The sequence below is a fragment of the Bactrocera dorsalis genome, chromosome 3 (genome assembly GCF_023373825.1).
Source record: "Bactrocera dorsalis isolate Fly_Bdor chromosome 3, ASM2337382v1, whole genome shotgun sequence".
Classification (NCBI taxonomy): Eukaryota; Metazoa; Arthropoda; class Insecta; order Diptera; family Tephritidae; genus Bactrocera; species Bactrocera dorsalis.
In genome coordinates this window covers 84,954,387-84,981,931 of record NC_064305.1, presented here as the reverse complement: position 1 = coordinate 84,981,931, position 27,545 = coordinate 84,954,387, and the positions used below count along the sequence as shown (strand labels likewise).

At 37.4% G+C, this 27,545-nt stretch overlaps 3 protein-coding genes across 8 annotated transcripts; 2 read left to right on the top strand and 1 right to left on the bottom strand.

Annotated features, from left to right (window-relative positions):
* The first annotated feature begins 7,153 nt into the window (after window positions 1-7,153).
* On the top strand, window positions 7,154-8,979 carry LOC105227738 (dynein axonemal assembly factor 3 homolog). Its single transcript, XM_011207232.3, has 2 exons — window positions 7,154-8,125; window positions 8,183-8,979. The coding sequence occupies exons 1-2, from the start codon at window positions 7,358-7,360 to the stop codon at window positions 8,951-8,953; spliced, it is 1,539 nt and encodes a 512-aa protein (XP_011205534.2). The 5' UTR covers window positions 7,154-7,357; the 3' UTR covers window positions 8,954-8,979.
* Window positions 8,980-8,997: 18 nt separating this feature from the next.
* Window positions 8,998-10,656, bottom strand: LOC105227739 (mitochondrial ribonuclease P protein 1 homolog). The gene is made up of 3 exons (XM_011207233.4): window positions 9,956-10,656; window positions 9,537-9,903; window positions 8,998-9,472 (listed from the first exon to the last, which is right to left on the bottom strand). The coding sequence occupies exons 1-3, from the start codon at window positions 10,561-10,563 to the stop codon at window positions 9,083-9,085; spliced, it is 1,365 nt and encodes a 454-aa protein (XP_011205535.2). The 5' UTR covers window positions 10,564-10,656; the 3' UTR covers window positions 8,998-9,082.
* A 289-nt stretch (window positions 10,657-10,945) lies between these two features.
* On the top strand, window positions 10,946-24,851 carry LOC105227740 (hydroxymethylglutaryl-CoA synthase 1). 6 transcript variants are annotated; one of them, XR_002183922.3, is made up of 3 exons: window positions 10,946-11,132; window positions 21,961-23,644; window positions 23,709-24,851. XR_002183922.3 is itself a non-coding variant. In XM_029550872.2 (2 exons), the coding sequence occupies exon 2, from the start codon at window positions 22,081-22,083 to the stop codon at window positions 23,461-23,463; it is 1,383 nt and encodes a 460-aa protein (XP_029406732.2). In that variant the 5' UTR covers window positions 13,150-13,566; window positions 21,961-22,080; the 3' UTR covers window positions 23,464-24,851. The 6 variants fall into 6 exon arrangements, 1 of the variants encoding a protein (XP_029406732.2); XR_007422346.1 differs by lacking the exon at window positions 10,946-11,132 and adding an exon at window positions 13,150-13,566 and having other exon boundaries at window positions 21,961-23,648; XR_007422345.1 differs by lacking the exon at window positions 10,946-11,132 and adding an exon at window positions 19,925-20,056.
* The last annotated feature ends 2,694 nt before the right edge of the window (window positions 24,852-27,545 follow it).

The window sequence follows — 27,545 nt, the reverse complement described above, 5'->3', positions numbered from 1 at the left end:
TGTGCTGATATGACGAACAGTAGATATATATGTACATACATATGTATGTATGTATGTATGTATATAAATGCTTATATTTGCGCCTGCGCCAACGTATCGTTCTTCTTGGTCTTTTCTTTGGATTCGGTTTTGACATTGTCTTTGCTCACATTTAAAATGCATTCGTTAAGGATTCAGCACAGTTTTCGGCTATCTAATCAATAATCGAACAAAGTTGTTCCGGTTCCGGTATATACATATGTACATATATGAAGTACGTGGACACATTTAATCTGTTTGCTTGGTGAGAAAACCGCAATTAAAATTTTACAAAAAAAATTTACTTTACGCTATTATTTTTGATATTTTTTGTATATTACCAATAAGCTAATACATTTTTAGTCCACCGAAAATTGTGATTTGGAAATGATGATAACACTTTTATTCTAAATGCTGGTTTAAAAAGTAAAAAAATAGTAAATAAGAATTTTTTTAGAATTCACTTACTTCGAGATGAAATTAAATTTTCAGTTTTGTATTTTAATTTCGGTATTAATTTAAATTAAATTTTTTTTAAATTTTTTGTATTTAAAAATGGAAAATGCAATTTTTTTAAATTTAAAAAGTTTTTAAGTTTAGTTTTTAATTAAATTTTCAATACCTTAAATTAAATTTTAAATTTTTGAATTTTTAGATTTAAAATTTGAAGTCTAAATTTTTAAGCCAAATTTTTTGTTTAAAAAAATTCAAAACCCTCTTGGTGCATATTCAATCATTTAACATTGATTTACCTCAAACGAACTTTTGCCCATATCTGCAACCATTCCTCTGCTTCTTCTTCTTCTTAATGTGGTTTATGGAAAATTGAAAATTTCAAACGCCTCGGTCATCGTTAATTTTATTATTTATTTAATTACTTATTGACAATGTAACGTATACGACAGTGCAAATTTATTGCATTGTTCTTTTATATGTACATACTTACATGTGAGTATGTATGTGTGTGTGTGGCTGAAACTAAATATGCATTTCGTGGAATAGTTCATAAAAAAAATAATATTATGACATATTCATGCACAGAAGTTAGTAGCATTACAACGACTATACATACTTCCATATACAAAACTCATATGTTTATATATATATATGTATGTATAAAGTATATACATATGTATGTATGTTCATGGTATTATTCGTAAGTCCGGCTCAACTTGAGGTTGAAGATGAGATTTCTACTCTAGTAAGTAATAAAGTTTACTTAGTTATTATGCGGTAACACGTGCAACAAACAGCACTACAAATGCAACAACAACAAAGTGAATAAAAGAAATAGCTGCAGCTTATATGTGGCTCCACCAACCAATTGCCGGCATCGCTGCCATATTCCACAGTTCAAGCATCAACAATCCGCTGATTCGCCACCATTCGGCCACCAGACGCTGTCCGCGCAGTCAGCCAGCAGCTTAGCTTATATACGAGCATAGCTTTGTGCATACATACATACATTGCATGTTTAGATATGGAGGCTGGCAGACATAGAAATTTTCCAATAATTTACATGATAATCACTACTTGACAGAGAGTCGAAAAGCATAAGGTTGAAAGGCAATAAAATGCATTGCCTGCATGTATGTACATACTCATCGTTTGTGAGATATGTTAAATATATCTGCTACATAAATATATACATACATGCATATAGTATATACATATGGTCATGAATAATTTTTATACTTTGTGGCCTTATTGTTGTTCCTTCGCCTGTCATTTTGTATTGGCGGTTTTAAATATTTGCAACTCTTTGTTGCCATTGCTTTTGTTATGTAAAGCACTTGGCGTGTATTTGGATTGTAAATGTAGATACATATATATTTATGTGCATAAATGCAATCATTTGGCTTTGAATGAAGGGAGATAAAAACTTTGTTGCTTTCCAGTATTGCGTTGACTTAGGTTGCGATTTGAGTTTTGTTTTTTCGGTTAATTTGAGTAAGGTTAGGAAAGCAATAGGTTAGGTTAGGTTAATCTGGTAGACCATTGAGCTACGTATAGACCAGGTTTGGTCCTTTCCGCTACCAGATGGAGTTCAGTTATTAGGTCCTTGAGGAGTAGTCATCCTTCAGGCCTGCGCTTGACACGAATTTTAATAGACTCTGTATCCTCACTATCGATACCTATTCCAGTGTATCATACTGTGCGGACCCCAGATGCTTACAGCGTAGTCTGGCCAATGTGTGAACAGTGCACTAGAGATGCTCCTTTGTTTCCCTGATACTCTAGAAATTTCTTGCAGTCTTCTCAATCTGTCCGGTTCATTCTTCATTCTGCATTCTAAAAATTTGCCAAATTCCTTCTGTTGAAAGTTTTAGGAGGATGGGGTAGTGAGCGTGGAAAGTAAGCGTTTTAAAGGTCGGTAAAGAACACTGTTCCCAAACAGCTGGACTAATCGTCTTTCAATTCTCCACACGGTGTTTATTCTTGCAACACGTTGCTACAGAAGATTGAAATTGCTGATGGATGGAATCGGACTATTGACACGCCCACAAAACGTCATTAATCAAAACAATATAAAGTGCCATTACTAAGTTCCACAATAAGATACAAGAACGAAAGCATAAAGAATTACATTTGGAAGTAGCATCTATTGTTGAACAATTTATTTAAAGTGAGCGTGGCTCAATCTAACAACGAAGTTCGCTAAACCCAAACCTTTATGACATCCCTACCCACTCTGTTAAAATGGATAAATTCGGACAATAACCCCACCCTATCTTCATATAATACTTAACAATAAATCCATAATTAACTGAGCATAGGGCACTAAATTTTAAACCCAGGATGATACAAGAGGGCTTTATAAGAGCCACGGTCAGAAACGGACGTTAGGCCTGACACCGCTCAAATTTATGTGAACTCACATATCTCCGGGCTTACCTTACTAATTTTTTATCGAAAATATCGAGAATTCGGTGGGAAGATTCAGAGGGAATTATCTTATATTATTTGGAATGTTTGTAAGTCAAAATTGAGATCAATCGAATTAATAATCCACCACATCTCTAATAGAAAGATTTTCGAACTAACTTTATACCGCATATATCGGTAATTATGTGAGTTACTTTTTAAAATTTATTGAGCGTGTTTTTCTAATAACAATTCATAGTTGTGCCTAGTATAATAACCCCTACACACATTATGAGGCCAATGACTCTTCTGTTTACTTTTAGCCGAGTCAACATCCTTTGTTGACATTTGGGGTCATTGACCCTTTTGGTTACATTTTATGAGGCCAATGACCCGTTTGTCTACATTTAGCCAAGTCAACGACTGAATCCGCTGGCCACCAGAATCGTATGTTCGTGAATTGAGCTGAGCAAGAATCATCTTCAGCGATGAGGCTCAATTCTGGCCGAACGGCTTCGTCAATAAGCAAAATATGCATCATTGGTCAGGCTGGAATTGACACGTACTCCATGAGTTGCACTTGAATCTCGAAAAAATGTCAATTTGGTGCAGTTTGAGGGCCAGCGACGTCGTTGGGCCGTACTTCTTCCGTGATGATCAAGATCGGCACGTTACTTTGAATGAGAATCGCGACCGCTCCATGATAACCGCATATTTTTGACCCGAATTGGCTGATATGTACTTGAACAATATGTGGTTCCAACAGGACGACGACACAAGTCACACAGCGAATGTCACAATCGATTTATTGAAAACCAAGTTTGGTGAACGTGTTATCATGAAACGCGTTTTGACGCCATTCAACTATTTCCTGTGGGGCTACGTCAAGTCTATGGTATGTGCCAACAAGCCAGCGACGATTGATGAACTCCGCACGAATGTCAAATGTGAAATTGCAGCGAATTTCTTATGAAGGAACTTGTGTACCAAGTTTCATCACGATATTTTTTATTCAAGTTACAGCTTGCGCGGACGAACGGACAGACAGTCGATCGGATTTCAATTATATATTTATATATTGTATATTTATAAATAACCCTCTCGATTAGTTTTAGGTGATACAAGCAGCCATTAACTGAGCAAAACTATTATATTCTGTAACAACATGTTGCAAGAGTGTAAAATTAATTCCAGAACCTTCACTCTTCGTTCTGCAAATTTTTTCAGCCCCTCTCCTAGTTGGACAAATCCTTTTGAATTCGTGTTAACATACTTACTGTAAGCAGTTCATGGTCGCTGCAATCCAATTTGACTAGCTGGTGTGACTTATCTGGAGACACACACATATATTTACAAAACTTATACCCTCAAACACATTCATATACATACATACATATGCATCGAGTGGCAGATTTATTACAAAGTGCACTCAATTGGAATTAATTCGTTGGTCCGCAGACGCAACGACACCACTACATACACACATCGATATATAAAATATCCACAAATTTATTTTTAATACAAAAATTGCAGCCGCTACTCCATTCACTGGCTGCATGACTGATTTGTTGCAATGTCGGCTTGTCGCTTGCCACCGCCGCCGCTGCTGCTGTTGGAGTTGCAACGCGTTGTGGCGTGGCGGAGGCGATTTCTTTTATGTTCAATATTTTTATGTACTTTTCGACGAATGTAATAATTTTTAATAAGTTGCAACAGCCGCAACCGCACATACTGCAACGGTTTAGCACGCAAGCGACGCAACAACAGCAATACTCATATGGTTATATGTATGAATGTCTGTATGGTTGTATGTGTGCATTTGTTCATTCAGCTTGCAGCTTTCGCTTTTTGCGCTGATTTCTGCGATTCGTGCTGCTGCAGTCATCGCGTTCGGGCGCGGCAGCATATAAATTAAGGAGCATACGGCGACCGCCTGTGCAATGCGAATCCATCAATTTGCCTCAATTGTTCTGCGAATAAATCAAAGCAGCGTTCCACATCAAAATTTTTATACCCAAATGTAATGCTTGCCGTTTTACGCTTGTTTTTCAAGATCAAGCGAATGTTGCTCGTAAGGGCTCTTTGAAGTTACGCTTGATGGAGGCATTCGAAATCGGAGGATATTAATTGCGAACACTTTGTTATATAATTTTCTGCGAGCGGCAAATGTAAGTTTATATGTTGTATTGGAATGGTGAAACTTAATACTAGAAAGTGGTCTAGTCTGTTTGGTACTAGGGAACAATTAGTTGAAAACCAACGCGCCAGTCGCTCTTCCTTTTCGCTGTTTAGCGCCAATTGGAAATGTGTAGTCGGGTCCTTCTCCACAGGTTTTCCAACAGAGTAGAGGTCTTCATCTTCCTTTGCATCCCCCGGCAGATACTGCGTTGAATACTCTCAGAGCTGAAGTGTTGTCATCCATTCGGACGACGTGACCTAGCCAGCGTAGCCGCTGCCTCTTAATTCGCTGAACTATGCCAATGCCATCGTATATCTCGTAGCGCTCATCCTTCCATCGACAGCGGTATTCGCCGTTGCCAATGCAGAAAGGACCAAGACTCATCAGATGCTGTCATCGTCCATGCCTCTGCACCATATAACAGGACGGGAATAATGAGGGATTTATAGTGTTTGGTCTTTAATCGTCGAGAGAGAACTTTACTTCACAATTGCCTACTCAGTTCAAAGTAGCACCTATTGGCAAGAGTTATTCTGCTTTGGATTTTGGAGCTGGTTTTAAGATAGACGAAATTATTTATAACAGGAGATATTTCGTCTTGACTTAGTTCACCATCAGACGCTTTTGCTTCGCTTCCTTATTCAGTCTGCAGAAGGCAGAACTAACGGCGCGGTTGTTGAGGCTCGAGGCTCGAATTATTTTCACTAGAAGTAGGTTGAAGAAGTCGCACGATACAGAGTCGCCTTGTTTGAAACCTTGTTTTGAATCGAACAATTCGTAGAGGTTCTTCTCGATCCTGACGGAGCTTTTGGTATAGTATTAGTATTAATATTTCAGGGATACGAATTTCTGACGTAGCGGTATAAAGGCAGCTTCTTTTCGTGCTGTCAAAAGCTGCGTTGAAACCGACGAAGAGGTGGTGGGTGTCGATCCTCTTTTCACGTGTATTTTCCTAGAATTGGCCATATATGGGTTATATGCGATGTTGAGGAGGCTTCTACCACGGTAGTTTGCGCAGATTGTGGGGCCTCCCTTTTTGTGTATTGGGCAGAGCATAATTAAATTCCAATCGTAGGGCATGCTTTCGAAGCGTCAAGGTCTGAGTTATAATGCAGGTGAGGTAAAACATTTGCTATTTTCTAAATAGGTTTTAACCAGTTTTTCAACATGATACCGAGCGTTGTCATGACGAAAATTTATTGTATCGCATCTAATCGCAAATTTTGCGGCGTGTTCTGCAATCGCTCGTTTTAGTTTGTTGAGTCGTTCTCTGTAGTGTTCCCCATTAATGGTTTCATCCGTTTTTAGAATTGCATAATATGGTACGCTTTTATGACCGTATTTTTCATCATTCATCACTTTTTGTAGGGTTTAAGCAGTTTGTAGGGTTTAAGCAGTATATCTGACATGCAAACTTGTCTTTTAACGTCAAATGTTACTCATACGCCATGGTGTCCTCTTCAAATATTTGGTGATTAATCAAAAAATCCTTTGACTTTTATATGTAAGAATGGATTTATGAATTTGTGTAGTATCCAAAACTGTTTGAGTAAGTTTTTGTACACAGTAAAATCAATATAAAAATACATCGAAAGAGGAATCTAATGACCATATTTATCATTGGAATCTTAATCGGATCGTCGCTTCATAATAGAATATGAAATTTAATTATTAATATATTTTCTTCCTGGTAATTCATGGTATATTTATTAAAAATGTTGCATAGCTTGTGCAAATTCGTTTAATAAAAGGTCTACCAAAAATAAATCCTTTATTTTTGTAGTAAAATTGAAGATTTTACCAAGCAGAGTTAGACAGATCCGATTTTGATCAAATATGTAGAGTTTTGTGCTAAACTTGTTGGCATTATGAGTTTAGTTCCCCGGTAATCAAAACCGTGATTACATGACGATTTCAACGATTGCCATTATTATATTGATATATTCGAGAAGTGGCCTTCCAGAACGGGGTTCATCTTTGATTTACGAGTGATTAACTCTTACAGATGAGGATTGTAAACACTATTCAGATTTTCAGCCACTTAGATTGCTTTTTCTCCTTTATATATAGTGTCATATTTTAATATCTACATATCTACATATGAGCACATTGCCTACCGACACGCCAAACAAGCCTTAGCAACATTCACTTAGAATAATAATCCTCATGGCAACATTAAAAAACAATATTGAAAATAAATAGAACGATAATAAATGAGCAAGCGTCAAATAACATAGCAAAAGATCTCGAAACAACTTTAAACCCGTCTATAAAGAACTATTTGGTGCATAAAAAATGTTTTGGGGGCTCAGCGAAGCGCTTGATCTGCACCAGGAATATTGTAAAGCGCTGAAACTACAACAACCACACGAGTATGACACCGAAAAGCAAGAAGAAGCCAACGAAGGAAATGAAAAATCGCAAACAACGGGAGATGAGTACACAGAAGAGGCAGAAGAGAAAGTGCCCAGCGCAGAACAAGAAACTGGCGCTTGTGGCGATGCAAAAGACGCGACTCATCAACTCAATATACTGCTCTTCGGTGCTGGCGATCCGCGTCACATCATCCAAACTATGGCCAAAATGTACCAACACAAAGGCAGCCGTGTCAATTTCTATGTGCTCGATGGTTGCATAGAAATCGTCGCACGCAATATGTTGCTGCTTGGCATAGCGCTCGAGAACCCAGAATCGTTTCATTTAGTGCGAAAGGTGCATCTCTTCATGGACGTGTACGGCAATGCGCTGATGCGTCCCGCCTCACATCAATATCTCGTTGGCAAAGCGAAAGCAATGCTGAAAATGATCACCGATGACGAGGAGTTGAAGCGGCTGGCACCACAATTGAATATTGAACGACTGAGGTACCGCGAACGCGATGGTTTGGAGAACGCATTCAACTTTCTGCTGCCACGCGAGGGTTATGTCTTCAATGTGCAGCAGTATTGGACCGAACGCGTGCGCAAATTGTTGACCACGCGTTATGATTATCGCGAGGGCGCCTTCGATTGGGATTTGAATATGGTGTTGAAGGACCGGGACGCAGGGCAAATATGCTCGCAGGTGACTTTATCATTTGCAACATTTTAGATGACATTTTTTGAAACTTTTTATGCACAGGAATACCGTTATTGGCGCGAAACGGGCATCGCTTTTACTTACCCCGAATATGAGCAATGCAAGCCGAATAAAACACTCGTCGCTGGGCTGGTGCGAAATGGCGAGAAGTATCTGCATCGTGGCTATGCTGGGGACATAGAGACAGGGCCGTTTTGTACATTTGGTCTCAACACAGCTGACAAGCAAATGATGAACTCGGTGCATGGCGATAATGACTATCGCGCAACGGACCTAACCGAACGCAATCTGCTCGAATATTTTCATGAATTGCAAACGCGCACCGCTTACACGCATGATCGTAAAATTTCACGTAAATATGGTTCGGTTAAGTTGCTAATGGGCGAACGGCTCACATTTGACGAATGCGATGTGGAGGCTGCGCGCGAGTATGGTAAACCGTGGATACAGGTGGAGCAGTGCAAGGTGTTTTTCCTCTCGGCCGATGACATTTTCACGCTACAAGACGTGAATACCAATGAAAACTGGCGCAACTTCTTCGATGTCGTTTTTGTGGGACACAATTACTTTCCATTTTTGAAGAGCAATTTCGCCGAAGTGCTGCGTGGCAATGCGTTGCTCATTTTGGAGAGTAAACTGTTGACTGTGGCGCGTAAAGAGGTAGTGCACGAATTCGAGGACAAATTGAAGTCATATGCAAAGTTGTTAAATTTAACGCCGGTGATCAATTATAATGCCCTGAACTCGAAGAACAGTATTTTGCGTTATAAGAAAATTATCGAAGTGGAGAATATGGCCGAAAACGACATTTAAATAGTTTAAATTAATTCAGCTAATTTTTTTATAAAACGACTTACTGGTTTTCAACAATTTTTACGGTCTATAATTTCGTTTCAATTAAATATATATATTTTTCTAAACTAAAAACTTACAAAAATGTAATTAGTAGCTATTTTCAGTTTTCTTTTTAGAGCCCCAAGTTTCTAAATTGAAATCTTTTTTATAGGATCTTATTTTGGGCCTTTGCTTGTAATCTCTATCATCGAAGTTATTATCTAAAGAGAAATTCAGCTGCTTAGCGCGTTTTTCCAGCTTACGCTTCTGTTGCAGCTCCTCTGCTGATACATCAAGTATTTTGCGGCGTGGTACATGTCGCAGCGCTTGTGTCCAATCATTGGTAGACTTCAGGTCCAATAATATGTTGACCATTTGGTTAAGCGTTAGCGACTTGCCTGAGCCGGCGCCCCACTGCAGGTAGCGATCGAGCGGCAGACGTGCCATGCGCAGGCCCAAACGTTTCGCTTTGGCCAGCGATAGCGGTTCATTATTAACCTGCGAAGCAAGAAGAATATTATAGATTTTGTAACATTTTTATTGTTGTTCGATGTGTATTTACCGTATCCACCATTGCGCCGACTATATACACATTATCGGGATTATACACTTCCAGATCTGTGCGGCAATGTGGCGTCAAATAGACTAGATTTTCTTTTGGAAATAACTCGGTAAAACATTTTTCATGCACATTCATTGGAAATTCTGTATTGAACATAGTGGGTATGTAACGGTTGAGTGCTTTTGTGCATACACTATTCATATTTACGTTGCAGTAATGCAAATCGAAAGGATCATCATGCGCACGATTCTCAGCAAAACATAACATCAATTGTTTAGCGGCATTTAGCGCCTCTCGACGCGTCATGTGTCGATCGTACGAACAGTCTAGCACAATTTTAGGCGAAAACTGCATCGCGCGTATCAATCTGTATAAGCAACAATAAATTTAAGAAATTGCATTGTAATGAAAGTAGTCACCTGTTATTCTGAAAATTATTTATGGTCGTATCGTAGATGCGTAAAAAGAGTGATGTATGTCCCAAGCCATAGATGATGTGTTGATTCTCCTCACGTTCTTTACGCATTTCCTCCTTTCGCTCTAGCACTTGCACTGCACGTTCTTCTTTTTTACGTTCCTTGGCTTGTTTTTTAGCTTCTACTTGCCATAAGAAATTGTAATACTTGTAACGTGCTGATTTCGAAGGCAGTGTAAGTATGTGTGCCCACTTCTCATCGGTAATTGACTCTAATGGCGGTACGCGTCGTCCCTCTTGATGTGCTATATCGACTTCGAGCTGTAAGACTTTGAGAAGTTTGTCGCGTTCCTCAATATTGGCTGGAGGCTCAGCTTTTGCGCCGGTTCCATATGTTGGCTGGTTTTGCGTAAATGGATTATAATGGGTTTTAGCGGGTTTAGCCTCATTATCGATGTTCTCATCGGCGGCTACTTTAGCACAACTACGCGATGTGACCGAAACACAAGCGGTTTTCGTTGACAACAGGCTGTGATTTGTACACTGTGTTAGCTGGAAATGCTGACGCAATGTACCACGAGCAGGTGCTAACCGGAATAGTGATTTTAACATTATTTTAATTTAAATTATAAACAAATAAGAAGTTTGATAATCTCCATGTGTGTAATGCAATTTGCGGCGAATTCACAATGGTCGCTCAGCTGATCAAGAATGTCAAATGCAAAAGCAATAGCTAAGAAAAGTGAAAGCAGAGTACGTCTAAAAAAAAAAATAAGCAATGCATACTATAACAGCAGTTTTGAAGCGTTGTGCAAATATTTATATGCATTCAGTTTTATTTTATTTAAAAATGTGTACATTATTGTATATATTTTCAAATTTCGTTTAACATTTCTTATGAATTTGCTTTGTTGACTCGTTTCCTTCTTTGGGCACTTTGAAAGCCACTGCAAATGGAACAGCTGTAAACTGTAGCAACTGTCAAAGTCTGCTTTCATTCATGTACACGCCAGCGGCTAATACATTTATTTTAATAAGAGTGAAAAGGAATACAATTCCCCAAAATAATAAAGTTAGCTATTATAGAAGTAGTATTTTTTATACGTTTTAAAATAATCAAAATAAACGTGATTTGTGTTTTAATCACTTCAAGTGCAGTAGAAATAATTTAATACTTTAAGGTAAGAACATATGATGGTATTTTACTGAGTGAAAGTTTTTTATGTTATTCACATACGAATTCCGCCACAGGAAAGAAGAAAGTAACATGCATATTTGGAAATGAAAAATAAAATAATGTGCCTCTTGATGTGATAAAACAGAGTTGGTTTTTCTGACAATAAAGTGTTTCTGCATAAGCCTCAATTAAAACCGTGTAAGGAATGTGCATCAGGAAAAGCAAATAGTCCTTTGTCAGACTTTCACATGTGACTGCATCGCTGCTAATGACAGCAGTAATCAACGTGTACCTTCAGCACCAAAACAGTTAAACTTTTCATTGATGCTTTAATTATTTAACATTTACCTCTGCATGTTTAGCGCACATGAAACGCAAAGCAGTAGTTACGAAATTTCAAATATTTATATATACTTATGTTTGTATGTCAGCCGAAAAAAGTCTTATACGTACATATGCATGTTTGTGGCTAATGCCGCCGCTCACAAAGCGTGTGCTAAGAAAGTTGTGAGTAATCACAAAACGCTCAGGCGATACTCATTTCTTGGTACTCGTAGATATGTATATTAAATTAAACGCTCCGTACCTACATATGTGTGTATGTATGCGTAAATATTTGCAGTTAAATTTTCATACATGCATACATATATTGATGTGGGCTGGGCAAATGTGATGAAGGATGGATTGATGTCTATTTTTATTAAATCATTTATAATTTCACTTATTAAAACAGAACGAAGTAGAGCAAATGTTTTAATTAAGCGTTAGCAATGTTTGTAATACTTGACCGTTATTTTGAAAAGGCTGTCAAATGCAAGTGTTGAAGCTAATATCGACGCTAACACAGTAAAGTTAATAAATATTATACATATGTATATTGTTATAAATTTTTATACACTGATCAAGGTATACCTCAGTTGACGTATTCTTGCTATATATCAGTAATTGTTTAATAAAGAAATGTACTTACAAAGATAATGAGAACATTATAGACACATAATTATATTTTCAATATTTCCGTAGAAATCAAAATCAAGATGTTTACACGTAAAAATGAAGCTTTAGTCAGAATTTTTCTAATATGAACTTAGCACATTCTTAGAAAAACGTCATAACGTTGACTCTGTACCCGCATGCATTACTTTTCTGTTTGAAAAAAAAAGAGTTCAAACGTAAACGCTGATTTTATCGTTCCATGTAAACATATGCATACATATGTATCTGGGATATTCATAAGTGCTATTTTTGAACTCTATAAGTATGTATGAAGCTATTGATGTAAATTGAAGATATACAACAAGCAATTTTATTTACAAATTTAAAATATTTGCAATCAGCTTGCACTTTTATGTTTTTTTTTTTTGCAACAAATTGTCGGAACGATTGCTCACCAATAAAAACCGAAGCCACAACATGAATACGTTTTTTTACAAAGCAATTAAACTTTGAACCCAAGTAAACATTCGACTATGACAAGCGGCAATTATAGGAGAGGGTTTTTCTAAACAACAACAAAAACATACGAATGATTTATAGATTACTTTTTAGCTTAGTTCCTAAGCGACAAGTACGCCGCTGATAAGCTTATCAAATGAACGCTAAAGTCTATGTAATCGATGAAAAGCGCAATTTTCGAATAAAACTGAATGAGTTGTGTTTTTGTGGGTGTCTGCCATTTACTAAAAATGTAAACTAAATGTATTGAATTACATATTTACATGCATATGCATGTATGTATGTATGTACATATATGCAACTATTTTGCATGCCACTTGATCATTGATCGAATTGCTTTCATTGCAACAACAAAATGTCAAATATTACAGGCATTGAGCAATACGTGAAAATCATACAAATCGTTTACGATAAGCAGTGGCAGGGCTTAGGAGTGTCTAGTAAATAAATAGTGTAAATAGGCGTCCCCTCATACATATATGCATATACATACATATGTGTGTATGTATGATTGGTATGCTCAAATGTCGGCACGATCGATAACAAGTTAACTTTGTTGTGCGCAAGCCAAATGGACAAAAGGTGCTTAGCAATCGTAGGGGCAATACATTAACCCCACTACAACAAAAAGTAACAATTGAAAAATAATAACAACAAGAACAGTAGCTCTAGAAAAGCATTTATTGCAACAAGCGCCGCCAAACGCATATGTTTGCTGCTTGCGATCATTTCGAAGTCAGTCTTCTTAACGATTTCCAGCGTTACGGTTTGAAATTTTTGAAAGCTTTGCGCTCCGAAACATTTAGTTGTGATCACGATTACGCGTTCATTGATTCTAAGTATTTTAAAGCTGCATCATCACACCTCTGAGTCGCTGCTGGCCTGTTCGTTGTTTATATCAAAACAAATAAAGCGCCAATTCATCACTCGACATACATAAAGCGAAAACACAAAACAAAAAGTGAAATTTCGGAATTTAAACGGTAAATAATTAGATTTCAAATATTGCGATTCTTTTTTTTTTTCAAATATTATTTAAAAGTGGGACTGCGCGTGTGTTTATGTATGTTTATATATAAATATTTGCGGCTGTTGATATTTGTAAATTTGTATGTTTGCGTCATTTTAATTGATTATTCGCGAAATTAAGAGTATTTTGCTGAGTTATTGTTTTTATGCAGAAATTTAACAAATTGTTTGGATTTAAAAATAATCTTCAAATTTATTTTAAAGAAAGTGAAATAAGCGCACCAATTAGTCTTTAAATGAAATAATTGTTTTATTGGTCTAATTTTCAACTCGATTTTACTTAAAGTAGACAAACGTTAATATAACACAAATGAATATATACATACATATATACATATAACATACGTATGTATGTATATATAAACGCAATAATCTTGTAGTTGCAAGTCACTTGTCGTTTATGTCAATTTAAGGCTGCTTTGGTGCGAAAAAATGTTAAAAATCAACAACAACAAAGTGTTGGACACTTAACTTTTGAGCCAAGCTTGTCATTATTACATGAGGTACTCTAAATTAATTTACAGCTTGACTGACACGTGATGTGAAAGGCGGCAATAAACTCATAACGGGGGGTTTAGTAATGGGGGAAACTTTAGTATACGATCCCACGATTTCAGGGTTAAAAGTGGTATGGTTGGATAGGGCTGATGCTCCAGATTAAGAAAATATATAATTGTTGCCGCCGCAAACTTATAGTTTCCGAGATATTTGCATTTAAAGTTGAAAATTTTGCAAATTTTATCTTGCAATTTCTCGATTGCTAGTAATCATTTAATTCATATTATGCCTTTTTTATGCACTTATACTTCATTACATTGTTTCTACATATTTTTTTTCCAGTAATTATTTAGTTATTTGCTTAAAATAAGCATTTTATATTTTACACAATTTTCATTTCATGCACAATAACAAAAGTATTCCGTGTTTACAGATATTAAGTGTTGCCATAATTTCACATATATCAAACGAATAAGAATGGATATAAAAACTCAAACGCAGAAAACAAATACTATCTGAAATAAATTTTCCATTGTAATAAGAAAAGTTTTAAGGCTTTATTGGCGGCCTTCGGCCGCGCTTCAAAAAAAATAAAACTCCTTTTCGCGTTGGCGGCCTTCGGCCGCGCTTCAAAAAAATAACCCTGGCCGATCCAACACCGGGGTGTATCAGGTTTTTTTTAAGTAAAACTCCTTTTCGCGTTGGCGGCCTTCGGCCGCGCTTCAAAAAAATAACCCTGGCCGATCCAACAACGGGGTGTATCAAGTTTTTTTTTAAGTAAAACCCCTTTTCGCGTTGGCGGCCTTCGGCCGCGCTTCAAAAAAATAACCCTGGCCGATCCAACACCGGGGTGTATCAAAAATCTTGATATATCAAGAAAAAGGGCAATGATTTATGTATTTGGGGTATAGTCCTATTTTTTATTCATTTTTATTCCTTTGATAAATGTGTAATTATGGCAACACTTATTATCTGTCAACACGGAATACTTTTGTTATTGTGCATGAAATGAAAATTGTGTAAAATATAAAATGCTTATTTTAAGCAAATAACTAAATAATTACTGGAAAAAAAATATGTAGAAACAATGTAATGAAGTATAAGTGCATAAAAAAGGCATAATATGAATTAAATAATTACTAGCAATCGAGAAATTGCAAGATAAAATTTGCAAAATTTTCAACTTTAAATGCAAATATCTCGAAAACTATAAGTTTGCGGCGGCAACAATTATATATTTTCTTAATCTGGAGGATCAGCTCTATCCAACCATACCACTTTTAACCCTGAAATCGTGGGATCGTATACTAAAGCCGACCCTAGTAATGATATAAATATTATATAAAAATTATTTTATTAAATAATACAATATAATAAAAAAATATGAAAAAATTGTATGTAAAAATATGTACATACATATGTATATTTAAGAAAAAAATAAAATTTTAATAGACATTACATACTAAATTAATTTTATGGAATGCTTAAGTGTCAGCATACGACGACATTTAAGTTGTGACAGCACTATTTGTAGGTTGTTAAGGGGGTATTATGGTCTAGATGCATGAATTTTAGGCAAAAGAAAAATAACAAAATGGCGTCGACTTGAAAAAAAATTTTTTGAGCCTATTTTTCGACCTTTTCGAATTTTTTAAAAATACTTCAAATCAAAATTTTTGAAAATTCAAGGCAGACACGATAGAGCATTGTATAAAGAAGATATGTACCAAATTTCAAAGGAATCGGTTCAGTAGAACTTGAGATATCATGTCAACCACCTCAAAAAAGTAGTTTCGAGAAAAACGCGTTTAAAGTTTAGGAGACAATTCTAGTGAACACGGACGGCACGTCACAAAATCGGCTGTATCTCCGAACATAAGTCGAATTTTGAAAAATCCTTCCAAGGTCTTATTTTTTGAAAGTCTAAACTTTCAAAATATGCAAAAAAAATCGATTTTTTTCGACCAGAATACCCCCTTAAGTAATTTATCAATATGCAAATATGACAAAAATTAAGTAAAGCTAACTTTTAGGAAAAACAAGAAAAAATCTTGGCAAAAAAAAATTCCAAACAATTTGTCTTTGATCGGTTCCTTTGTATGTCAACTATGTTGTTGTTGTAGCGTCAGAAATCTTCCGAGTTGTCAGTCCTTGGCCGGATAAAAATCCCGGTCCGTTCTGGTTACGTAGACTCGACTGTCGTAGGAACGGGTATGTCAGTTATATGCTATAGCGGTACAATTTCATTGATATCTTAAAAGATTGCAGCATTGTCTTGGATAATAATCATACCAAATTTCCTTTTCCATACAATAAATTGATTTTTTATGTTTAGTGTGTATGGCAGCTATGTGCTATAGTCATCTGATCTCTAAAATATTTTTGGAGATTGTAGCATTGTCTTAGAAAATATTCTCTGCCAAATTTCGTGAAGATATTCCGTCAAATAAACATGTTTTCTATACAAGAAGTTCATTTTGAGCGGTCAGTTTGTTCGACAGCTATATGCTATGGTGATCCGATCTCAACCATTTCTTCGGAGATTGCGCTATTGCCTTAGGCGATAATCTATGTAAAATTTCTTGAAGAAATCTCGTCAAATGAAAAACTTTCCATACAAGTACTTGAGCTTGATCGGTTAGTTTGTTTGACAGCTATTATCTATAGTTGTCCGATATCGACGCTTCCGACAAATGAGCAGCTTCTTGGATAGAAAAGCACGTATACAAAACTTCAAATCGTTATCTCAAAAACTGACGGACTTATTCGGGAGGGACAAACATGCTAAATCGACTCAGATCATCAGATTAAATGATTAAGTGAGGATTGCACCGCGACCTGGGATCTATTATGCCCTCTCATAAGTCACAACGTCTCAACTAGCCCCAACAAATTGGTAAGTTCCAATATACTTCTAGGTGCTATTGAGGCGATGTGACTCACTCAGACTCAGATCGTCTTCCTTGAAGTAATTTGGAGTGATACTGCCGAATTGACAGTCCGTGGTTGGATATAAAACCGGGTTCGTTTCGGTTACGTAGATTCTGCTGTCTTGGAACGGATTTCATCCGGTGGCGCAAATCCGATTATCATAGAAACAATGTGTCTCTGCTTTAGTCCAGTTCTACAGAGATTTCGTTTTATCTAATCACTTCTTTCCTTGCGTCTTGAATGACATTGAAATTTTATGTATGGTGTAAGAGTATGGAGACCCTAAGAAATCAAAAAATATCCACAATTTTACATAAAAAATATATATTTATAGCCTACTGCTTTTTATATCAACTGCATAATTATACAGATAATATCGGATACACGTGTGCGCTTAAATGCGTGTGTGGCGTTACATAAAAAATATATAAAAAGAATGCATCGCGCACTGCAGTTTTCCACACACACCAAATGTCAGTTGAGAACGAGTTTTCGAGTAGCAATCAAACAAAAAATATATATGAATATGTATATATGGTAATTCCTTTGACAACCTGAAAAAAGTCCCAAAAAACAGAGTGATCATGATCTTTACACAAATTATGCAAGAGACCCACTGACCAAACAACACACTGCTTTCATACATATGTACATAGGTGCATGCACATATACATATAGTTTGTGTAAGTAAACATTCCGCTGAAGGCACTCACGCACAATAAGTTGCTCATCCGCACGCTCCTTCTACGCTCGTTCGTTCGGCCTCAAGCGCGCTCTTCACTAAACAATGTGCCAGAGAAAGTTTTTCATTCGATTTCATTACAATACCTTCCACTTACATGCTTATGTACAAGTTGTCTATGTAGAAATTAAATGGACTTACTGACGCCTTCCACAACTGGTCCGTCATGGTGTGGTTGTGGTTCTTGAATGGATGTATAATCGATCAAGATCACGCAATCGATGGTTCATTTCGAACCAATTCAAGACGGCTTACTAAGGTACATTGTGCCCCCTCGTAAGTCACAATGACTCACTTAGCTCCAGCATATTGATAAATTCCAATATACTGCTAGGTGCTATTGAGCCGATGTGATCCTTATTAGGATCCAAGGGTCTCTATGCTGCGTCTACAAACTGCTGTGCAGTCGAGCTCATCAGCCAGTTCATTTCCGCCTATATCTTTGTGACCGGGCAACCAGATAAGGTGCACTTGGTTACGATCTGATAGACTCTTCAACCGTTCTATACGCTCCTGCATCAATAGCGATTTGATCTCGTATGCAGAGATCACTTTTAGTGCCGCTTGACTGTCGCTGAGTATAACTATACGTTCATTGCGATAGTTGCCGTTGAGGTTTATCTCTACGCACCGACTTATAGCAAATACCTCTTCTTGGTTTATGCTCGAAAAGCTACCCTAAGGTATGGAGAGTTAGCGACTCCTGCGCCAATTCCCTCCAACGTTTTCGAGCCGTCGGTACACAATTTGATTGTACTAACTCGAAGCAGCTCGAGAGCGGAATCGTTCCAATCTGAGGGTAACTTTGAACTTCTTAGTGAAGTTTACACTTTTGATAATGCTGGCCTTTGGAAAAAGAACCAGTAGTATTTCGCCACTTAAGTCCTTCATGCGAGATTAACTTAGCTCTGTCAAACCCTTTTGCTATCATTTGGAGCATTGTGTGTTTGACGACCTGTCCGATTACTAGTTGAAGCGGTGTGAGATCCAGCATGACTTCAAGTGCCGCCATCGGACATGTGCGCATGGCAGATGAAGATGAAGACGAATCAGTTGCAGCTTCGATCGTTGAAGTCTTACCGAAGTTGCTTTCAAGGTTAAATCCACTGCTCTATATGTGATAATCAGTATACAACCACCTGATAGTACCCCAGAATTTAACAGCTAGCCGATTTCATAACATAAATGCTTTAGTACCATGGTCAGGTTAACAAGCTGCTTCCACCGCAGAGTGGAATCCAGCCAACGTGAGACCAAGGTATTTGATCATATTAGTGATCTTTATCTCTCTGTCCCCAAAGGTTAGGTTCCTGACGCCAGGCAGGGATCTATGCCTCGTAAAAGGGACGATGGTTGTCTTCGGGGGTTTAACGTTCAGTCCAACTCCTCTGCACCATTCTTTGCCTAGGCCTAGTCCCCTTTATACAATATCGCAGAGAGTGTCCTCAAATTTTCCTCTAGCTATAATAACAATGTCGTCCGCATATCTTTGACAGCGGATTTCATTACAAGTTAACAAAACGAACAGTTCGTCCGCAGCAAGATTTTATATCCTCCCTAGGATAGCATTCCACCACTTTGATGTCATATGTATGAGTATAAGTTCATGTAATGTAATTTCAAGTCGTTCCGTCCATCCGCTTCAGACAAATATCGATTTAGCTAACAAAAAAAGTAGTGCAACACCATTTTGAACTAGTCCAATTCTACCCTACAGAAATTGCAATTTACCACGTGGTTGTATACGAGTTAAATGCGATTTTGATTTTAATATTTACCGTTTTATTATAATATTATATGCAATAGTAAGTTTTATGTCCGCTATATATGTTAATTTCCAATTCACACATTTATAAATAAAGTTGTTTGTATTAACGCAATCATTGCGGCGCGCGCGAATCTTCAAGCGGAAAACTTTTATTTGTTGATTTCGATTTCGATTTTCAATTGAATACTCTTTTTTATAGTTTTACTTGAAATATGCATTCATTCATATTTTGGAAGCCACACACACACACACCCGTACAACCAGCAATTGATCACTCAATTCGGCTCTTGCTGGCTACGCGCGCCGCTCTGTTGACGGAATTGACGTTTGGTCTGATCGACCATCGCTGGCGACTCTTCAACGCTGGTGGATCTCTTGTCGCGCGCATTTGGCTTTCAGCTCTTGAGCGTTCAAGTTGTAGTGTGTTCCCGCGGCCTGCGAATTCTGTGCTTTTGATCTTTCACTCGGCTCTACTCCGTTCGGTTGGCTTTATTTCGTAGCTTTGGCGAGTGTTTATTTAAGAAAACTATTAAACTATTTAGCGCTAACATACAGACAAGCAGCAGTGTTAACTCATCAGCGTACGTTTATTTGTGCTTTTACGTATGTATGTATGTGTGTGTGTAAGTTTGTGTTAAATTGTTGAAAGAATTCGTCGTGCAAACAGGTGAAAGTTGTGCGTGTGTCAAGTATTTGGAAATAAGTAGGTATATAGGTTTACCACGTTTATACCAGTTTACAAGAAAACGAAAATTACATATGTACATACATACATGTTTATGTAAATTGCTTGTGCTTCCGCACGGTAAATAAACGTGAAGCCAGTGCTAACCTTTGTTCGTTTGGTCTTCGACACGATGCCAATTGAGAATTGGACTCTATTTTTTATAGAAATGTGAACTTTTAACCATTTTGTACATACATATGTATGTAGTTATAGTTGCAAATTTTTTTATCACCATTGCATTTATATCGATTTGTTTTTGTAATAATTAGTATTGATATGGTTTTGTGTCAAAGCACTCAAAGTACAGCAATTAAAGTTTCTATGATAAAAAATTTAAATTAAAATTTGTCTGGCACACAACTTTTATTTATGCAAAAAAAGTAAATCACAATTGTTAGATATTAAAAAAAAGCAAAGGAAAGTACTAACAATTAAGTAAATATTTCATTTTAGATATTTCAACATTTTTTTTTGTATTTTTTTCTAAACTTCCGCGAAGCTCAGCTATTTAGTAGTAAAACACAAGACATACGGGAGCACCGATCCGCTCCCTTTCCGCCGATAGCGGTTCTAAGGTGCCTTTCCTTGCTAGCTTATAAGCATTACAGTTCCTGCGATTTCGCTGTGGCCTGGCACACATATCAGTCTTATCACAAACACAGTCGAGGATATTGATAGCGAGGTTAGGCACTGTTTGACCAGGCCTGAGCGCACTGTTAATAAGTTCAAAGCTATTATCGCCGCTCTGCTATGAGTGGAGGCTACACTACGGAGCAGTAAACTTACTGCAACCTCGGCCTGGACACTGCAATAGTAGACCCCTCCACCAATCCTCCTCCCAAGCTTTGACCCATCCGCGTAGAAGCCGACTGCCCCTCTCCTCCAACAGTTTCTTCCCACCCACAACACCCGCACCGGTATATGAGTAGGAGAAGGAGCAGCCAGAGTTCGGTTTGGCGACTCCATGATCCAAGTGATCCGGTATGAAGTCAAAGTGAGTGAGGATTTCCGAGTGTTCGGACCCGTGTTCTTTTTTTTTTACACACTATAATTAATTTTTTTTAATAAGTTCAATTTCAAAAATCGAAGGAAAATATTTCGATTTTAGAGGCTAACTTCGAAAAACGTGGAAATTAATTTTTTATTTATAATAATTCTCCAGAAATATACGGTTTCATCTAATACCCTACTGATTAATGTACAGTTTCATACTTTAGGCAATTACCTTTTCTTTTTTTAAGACGTGGCGTTTGTTATTCCGAAGAAATTATTTCCTCTTTTATATAGGTCATTATTAGCATCTGATCAAATTTGACCTGGACTGACAATATTTTCCTACAAATGCTAATTTAATGCAAATCTTTATTATCGGCCATAAAATAGACTTCTGAGCCAATAAAAACATGCCAAGACCTAATCCTATATTCCATATACTAGTTATAAGACTTTGTTGGTAAGGTTTTCAGTACCTTCAGCGAAATATGATTTTTTTTTTCATGTGTCAAAATAGTTTCTTTCGAATCGTGTCCACGAATAATTTATGAACGATTTTCTCATGTGAGACAGTGAATAAAAAATAAAAACAATGAAAATTCCTATATAATTGTCCTCCAGTGTGAAGGGTCACCCATTGCAATATATGTATACACCGTTATTAATAGCTTACTTCTTTTCCTTTGCAGTCTAACACTCACCCAAGCGCATTACCAACCAGCTCTCAACTGTCAGCTATAACCAACTACTAAGCACTAGTCAAGCTTCCATTTCAACTCGCATATCCTTAAAAACAATCATTTTTACAAATGTGGCCCGAAAATGTTGGCATACGCGCCATTGAGGCGATCTTCCCATCCCAGTTTGTGGACCAAACGGAATTGGAACAATTTGATGGCGCCTCAGCGGGTAAATACACCATCGGTTTGGGACAAGGAAAAATGGGTTTCTGCTCGGATCGTGAAGATGTGAATTCACTGTGCCTCACTGTGGTCAGCCGCCTGCTGGAACGCTATCAAATCAAACCACAAGAAATAGGACGTTTGGAGGTCGGCACCGAAACCATTATTGACAAATCGAAATCCGTTAAATCGGTGCTAATGCAGCTATTTGCCGATTCGGGCAACACAGATATCGAGGGCATCGATACAACGAACGCATGCTACGGCGGCACAGCGGCACTCTTCAACTCAATCAACTGGATAGAGTCGTCCAGCTGGGATGGTCGTTACGCACTGGCCGTTTGTGCTGATATTGCCGTGTACGCGAAGGGTGCAGCACGTCCCACAGGTGGCGCTGGCGCCATTGCTATGTTGGTGGGACCGAATGCGCCGCTCGTCTTCGAACGTGGTCTGCGCGCCACACACATGGAACATGCCTACGACTTCTATAAGCCCGACTTGAGCTCGGAGTATCCCACAGTTGATGGTAAATTATCGATACAGTGTTATCTCTCCGCGCTGGACACATGCTATCAGTTGTACTGTAAGAAGTTTGCGAAAAAGTATCCGCAAGAGGCTGAATTTACTTTGGATAACTTCGAAGCGCTGCTCTTCCACACGCCCTTCTGCAAGTTGGTGCAAAAGTCAGTGGCGCGCGTCGTCTTCAATGATTTCCTACAATGCAGCATTGAGAAGCGTGCGCTGAAATATCCCGGCTTGGAGCGCTTCAACGAATGCACGCTGGCACAAACCTACTTCGATCGCGATGTGGAAAAGGCCTTCATGACACAATTTGCAGACGTCTTCGAAGCGAAAACACGCCAATCATTGCTGCTCGCCAATCAGGTGGGCAACATGTACACACCGTCGGTGTACTCTGGTCTCGTCTCATTGCTCATCAATACGCCAACGGAGCGTCTGATTGGCAAACGCATTGGCCTTTTCTCGTATGGCTCCGGTTTGGCGGCCACAATGTACTCAATGCAAGTGACCAAGGATACTGCCGCTTTCAAGCAGCTCGTATCTAAATTGGATTATGTTTTACCGATGCTAAATTCGCGCGAAAAAGTCGCACCCGAACTGTTCTCCCAACTGATGGAGGTGCGCGAGAAGAACAATCATGCGGCGCCATACACGCCGACCGGCAGCGTAAGCGCGCTCTTCCCCGGCACCTACTACCTACAGTCCGTGGACGACATGCATCGGCGCACATACGAACGCAAGCCGACCATTGCGAATGGCGTGCATTAATAGTAGCTGTTCAAGGATGTGGTCGTCGGCGTGTTGGCGCACCGACAGTGGTGGCGGTGTAGTCTACGTAAACGGCGTCTCGGCGGTTAGAGCAGCGGCTGCATGCGTTGGTCTAACAGTGCATGTTGGTTGAGGGAATTTAGGGCGCCATACGCAGTGCTTTAACTTAGTTTTAGTTAAGGTAGGTGTGTGTGTAAGACAATTTGTTGAAAATTAATAACTGAAAGTACTTAATTTTTTTATAGAAAATAATTACACAAACACACAGGCAACATGTGGTGCGCAATTGCAGTTAAAAACGTATTTGCTTTTATTTAATTAAACTACAAACAACACTTGACAATAATAATTCATTTAAAATAATGTTGCATATACTATACTAGGTAGCTAAAATTCAAATTAGTACATATATATGCATGTATGTATGCAGGTACATAAGCAATAAATGATTGCACTAACTAAATAAACCGTTAAGTAGAATGGCTTACTACAAGTGAATTTTCCACACAAAAGGAATAAAAACCCATAAAGGCCGAGTTATGGTTCGGCGCACCCGTAAACACGTGAAGGCAATGCGAGCGCGCGGCTGGGCAGCAGCGACTTATGCGCTTGTGCGTGCGCAACTCTACCTTGTACCTTATTGCTTGATTGCAAATGTAATTTGCTTTGTTATTTACTGTTATATGCACACCAAAACGCAACTTAAATAGAAAACATATGAAAAATTCAGCAAAATTAACGCTATTATGTAGTTAGTTCTTAGTTCAGCGCACTCTTGAAGAAAAAAAATTGTTTTAAAATTTATGAAAAACGAAAATCCAAAAACATATAGATATTTATATCTACATATAACTAATTTTCACATTTGCTTACGCTTAAGAACGCGCGAAAACGTCTTATGTCAAGCGACCAAGTAGCTTTACATGTTCATAAGTATATGTATGTATAAATGGAAATGTGAATATATAAATTTATATAGCTTTAGGTTAAGACAAAATAAAGGCAAACCTCACCCCAAGAAAACAAAAACAAAATAAATACAAAAAACCGTATTCCTCAACTTATTGCTGTCGGTTGCGGTAGTTAGTAGAATCATATTTACTTATGTACATGTGTGTGTGTGAAACTCCCAAAACATATTTTTGCTACCCGTAGATATTTAATTTACGTGACATTCGCAAGTGCAGCGGATTCCAGGGCAATAATCAGCCGTATGCCCAGAGGGACATAAATCAACTTTGGAAATTTTATACCAGTTTTTATATAAATATATAAATTATACGATAAGATTAATACAAATTCGTCTACGACGCGACGGCTAATCTATCTAAATAAACTTTAAAGATATTAAAACAACAACAACGCTCTCAACTAATATGTATAGAAAAGATTGATTGTATTTAACAATTTAACTACTGATAACGGTAAACCATGCAAATAGTAAAAAAGCAAATAAAAAAATTAAAACAAAAATTTACAGCTAGTAACAAATTATTATGTAAACATTAAATGAAATCAAAAGAAATTTTGTATCGTTGCAACTGCATATATGTATATCTACATAAATATATATTTAGGTATATATAATAATTTATAAATAAAAGAATATATAAATAAAATAATATTTAAAGTAAAATAGCAACTTGGACATGCATCATAGAGGCATACAACCTGTAACACACACTATTCGTTATATGTATGTATGTGTTATGGCTAAAATAACGGCATTAATAGCTAAGTCATTGAGCGTTAAAGATAATGGCAGGCAAAGGAGGTGTTCGAAATAATAAATGTTAAAATATAAATTCGAAATAAAATTGAAATTGTTTGATTTTTAACGCAAAGGCTGTAGAGTTGAGTTGTGTGAATGGTGGGAGCCAGATAAAAATTATATTAGTCAACTACCCAACCTTTCTTGCTTCTTCGCTGCACGGGATCTAACACTCTCCTGGACCATATTCACTACTGGGCGAAGGAGTATGTATAAGTACAGACTTAACCTTAATATTAATATTGCAGTCGAAGACGTTAAAATTCCGACTGTCAATAACGCTAAGATTTTAGGTGTGACATTCGACAGCCCGGCTCCTTTACTCCTCACACGACCGCGATTATTGCCAGAGTACAGACCCGCAACAAAATCGTCAAATCGCTAGTCGGCAGCGTATGAGGAAAATACAAAGAAACTTTGTTGGCAAGGTACAAGGCAATCAGCCGGCCGGTCCATAACTACGCCGCACCAATATCATGGCATGAATGTAGTAAAGCGCAGGCGAAGAAGCTACAGATATGTCAGAACTCCGGACTATAACGGGATGCCTCTTGTTGTCTCCTATCGAACATCTGTACAGTGAGGCCCCCGTGCTCCCAGTTAAGGAGCATAATGAACTCTTCTCCATGTAGGTTTTGCTGGGGTGCTTTTGTGGAAATCATCCCTGCAGTCATCTGTTTGTAACGGAATCGTCTCCTAGAACCATCAAGAGGTCAACTACGTCGACGATATAAAATAATATGCCGACCAGAATTCGGACCCAATAAATTTAAGACTGGCCGCTACTCACAGTGGAGCCATAAACACCTTCACCGACTCCCTCTCAGTGAATGGCGTACTTGAAGTTAAACCTTCACCCATCGAAGACAACGAGCTCGAATTGGTGCGAGAATAAAGAGTGGCATTTGCGCAGGCTCGTTCTGGATAGAGTAGCAGGCTAAATAGGCTGAATCGCTTTTGCTTTGTGTATAGATGCACTGTAGTTTAAAAAAAAAATACTTTGCGGTGTCTTCTGGTCCATGTTGGTAATTTTTCAATCAATGTATGTATGGTTCAAATTGATAATTTTTTGTCTGTAGTGTTTAGTATTAACAGTTTCACCAGGTTTTGGAAGGTCATGATAAATCACTCCCTTCCGATCCAACCAAACGCAGAGCATTGCCTTTTTACCGAATCGATCTGTTTTCGCAGTGTTGATGGTTGTCCCGGTTTAACCTGACAAATGTTCAATGTAATGCATAAAAATTCATCTACGTATTAAATTTCATTCGGATATCTCAAAAACTGACGAACAAATTTTTATAATTCCTAAAAAACTTCGCCTTACAAATCGCTGGTCCCAAAACGGTCTTAGACCCACAGTCACTTAGAAAAAGTTGCCATAAAACATTTCCCACATACGCGAATTTTCCGTTGTTTGTCTCCCTGTAACTCGACCCGCTCTAATGTATGAGTGAATTCGCAATTGTTCGTATATTTTCGAAGTTTTGCAGTGCTCATCACTTTTCACTTCTGTTTATGTTTTATCAATCAAACTTCCAATATAAATTTAAACAATTGTGAGCTTGTTGAAATAAATAACCAAAAGCAAACATATTGACTTAAACAATGTATGTACTATACATACATATGTATGTACATCTATACCCATCAGTAAAATTGGCTAGTTATAAATTACTTCACAATTATATATGTATTATATACATATATTGTTTTCTATATAAAAGCGCGAAAACATGAAAGAAATCTAAAACTAAAACGAACGGATACAGCATCCTCTCCGTAAACTTCACAAATTTCATTGGTGACTTGGGTGGCATTCTTCCCCTTTTTATACGAAAATTTCAAAATATTCCAAACCAACTTTCCAAAAAAATCTTAAAAAACTATTACTTTTCTGACGAGTGCAATTTTATTGGAGAAACCCTACTCTTTGGCATATTTCCTAACTAATAGGAGATTTCATTCCAGTAAGTATGTATGTATATAAGTATGTACACAATATAGTACCTAATGCGATTAAATACTTGATGAATAACTGTTTGAAAGCGTAAATCTGTTTACAATTAATTTAAGAACGTTTTTAGAGAAAAGCTGATTGTGATTCAAATTAAGTTGAAAAGCGTGAAGATGATTCGTTGCACACACTGATTATCGCATCAAAAGTTTTCTTTATTTAATTAGTGTATGTATATGGTTATATACGCCAAAAAGTATTTACAGTGAAGACGAATTAATAAGGACAACTAGCAGTAAACTAAAAATTTAGATATTTGATTTGCATTTCTATGCAAAAAATTAAAAACGGGTT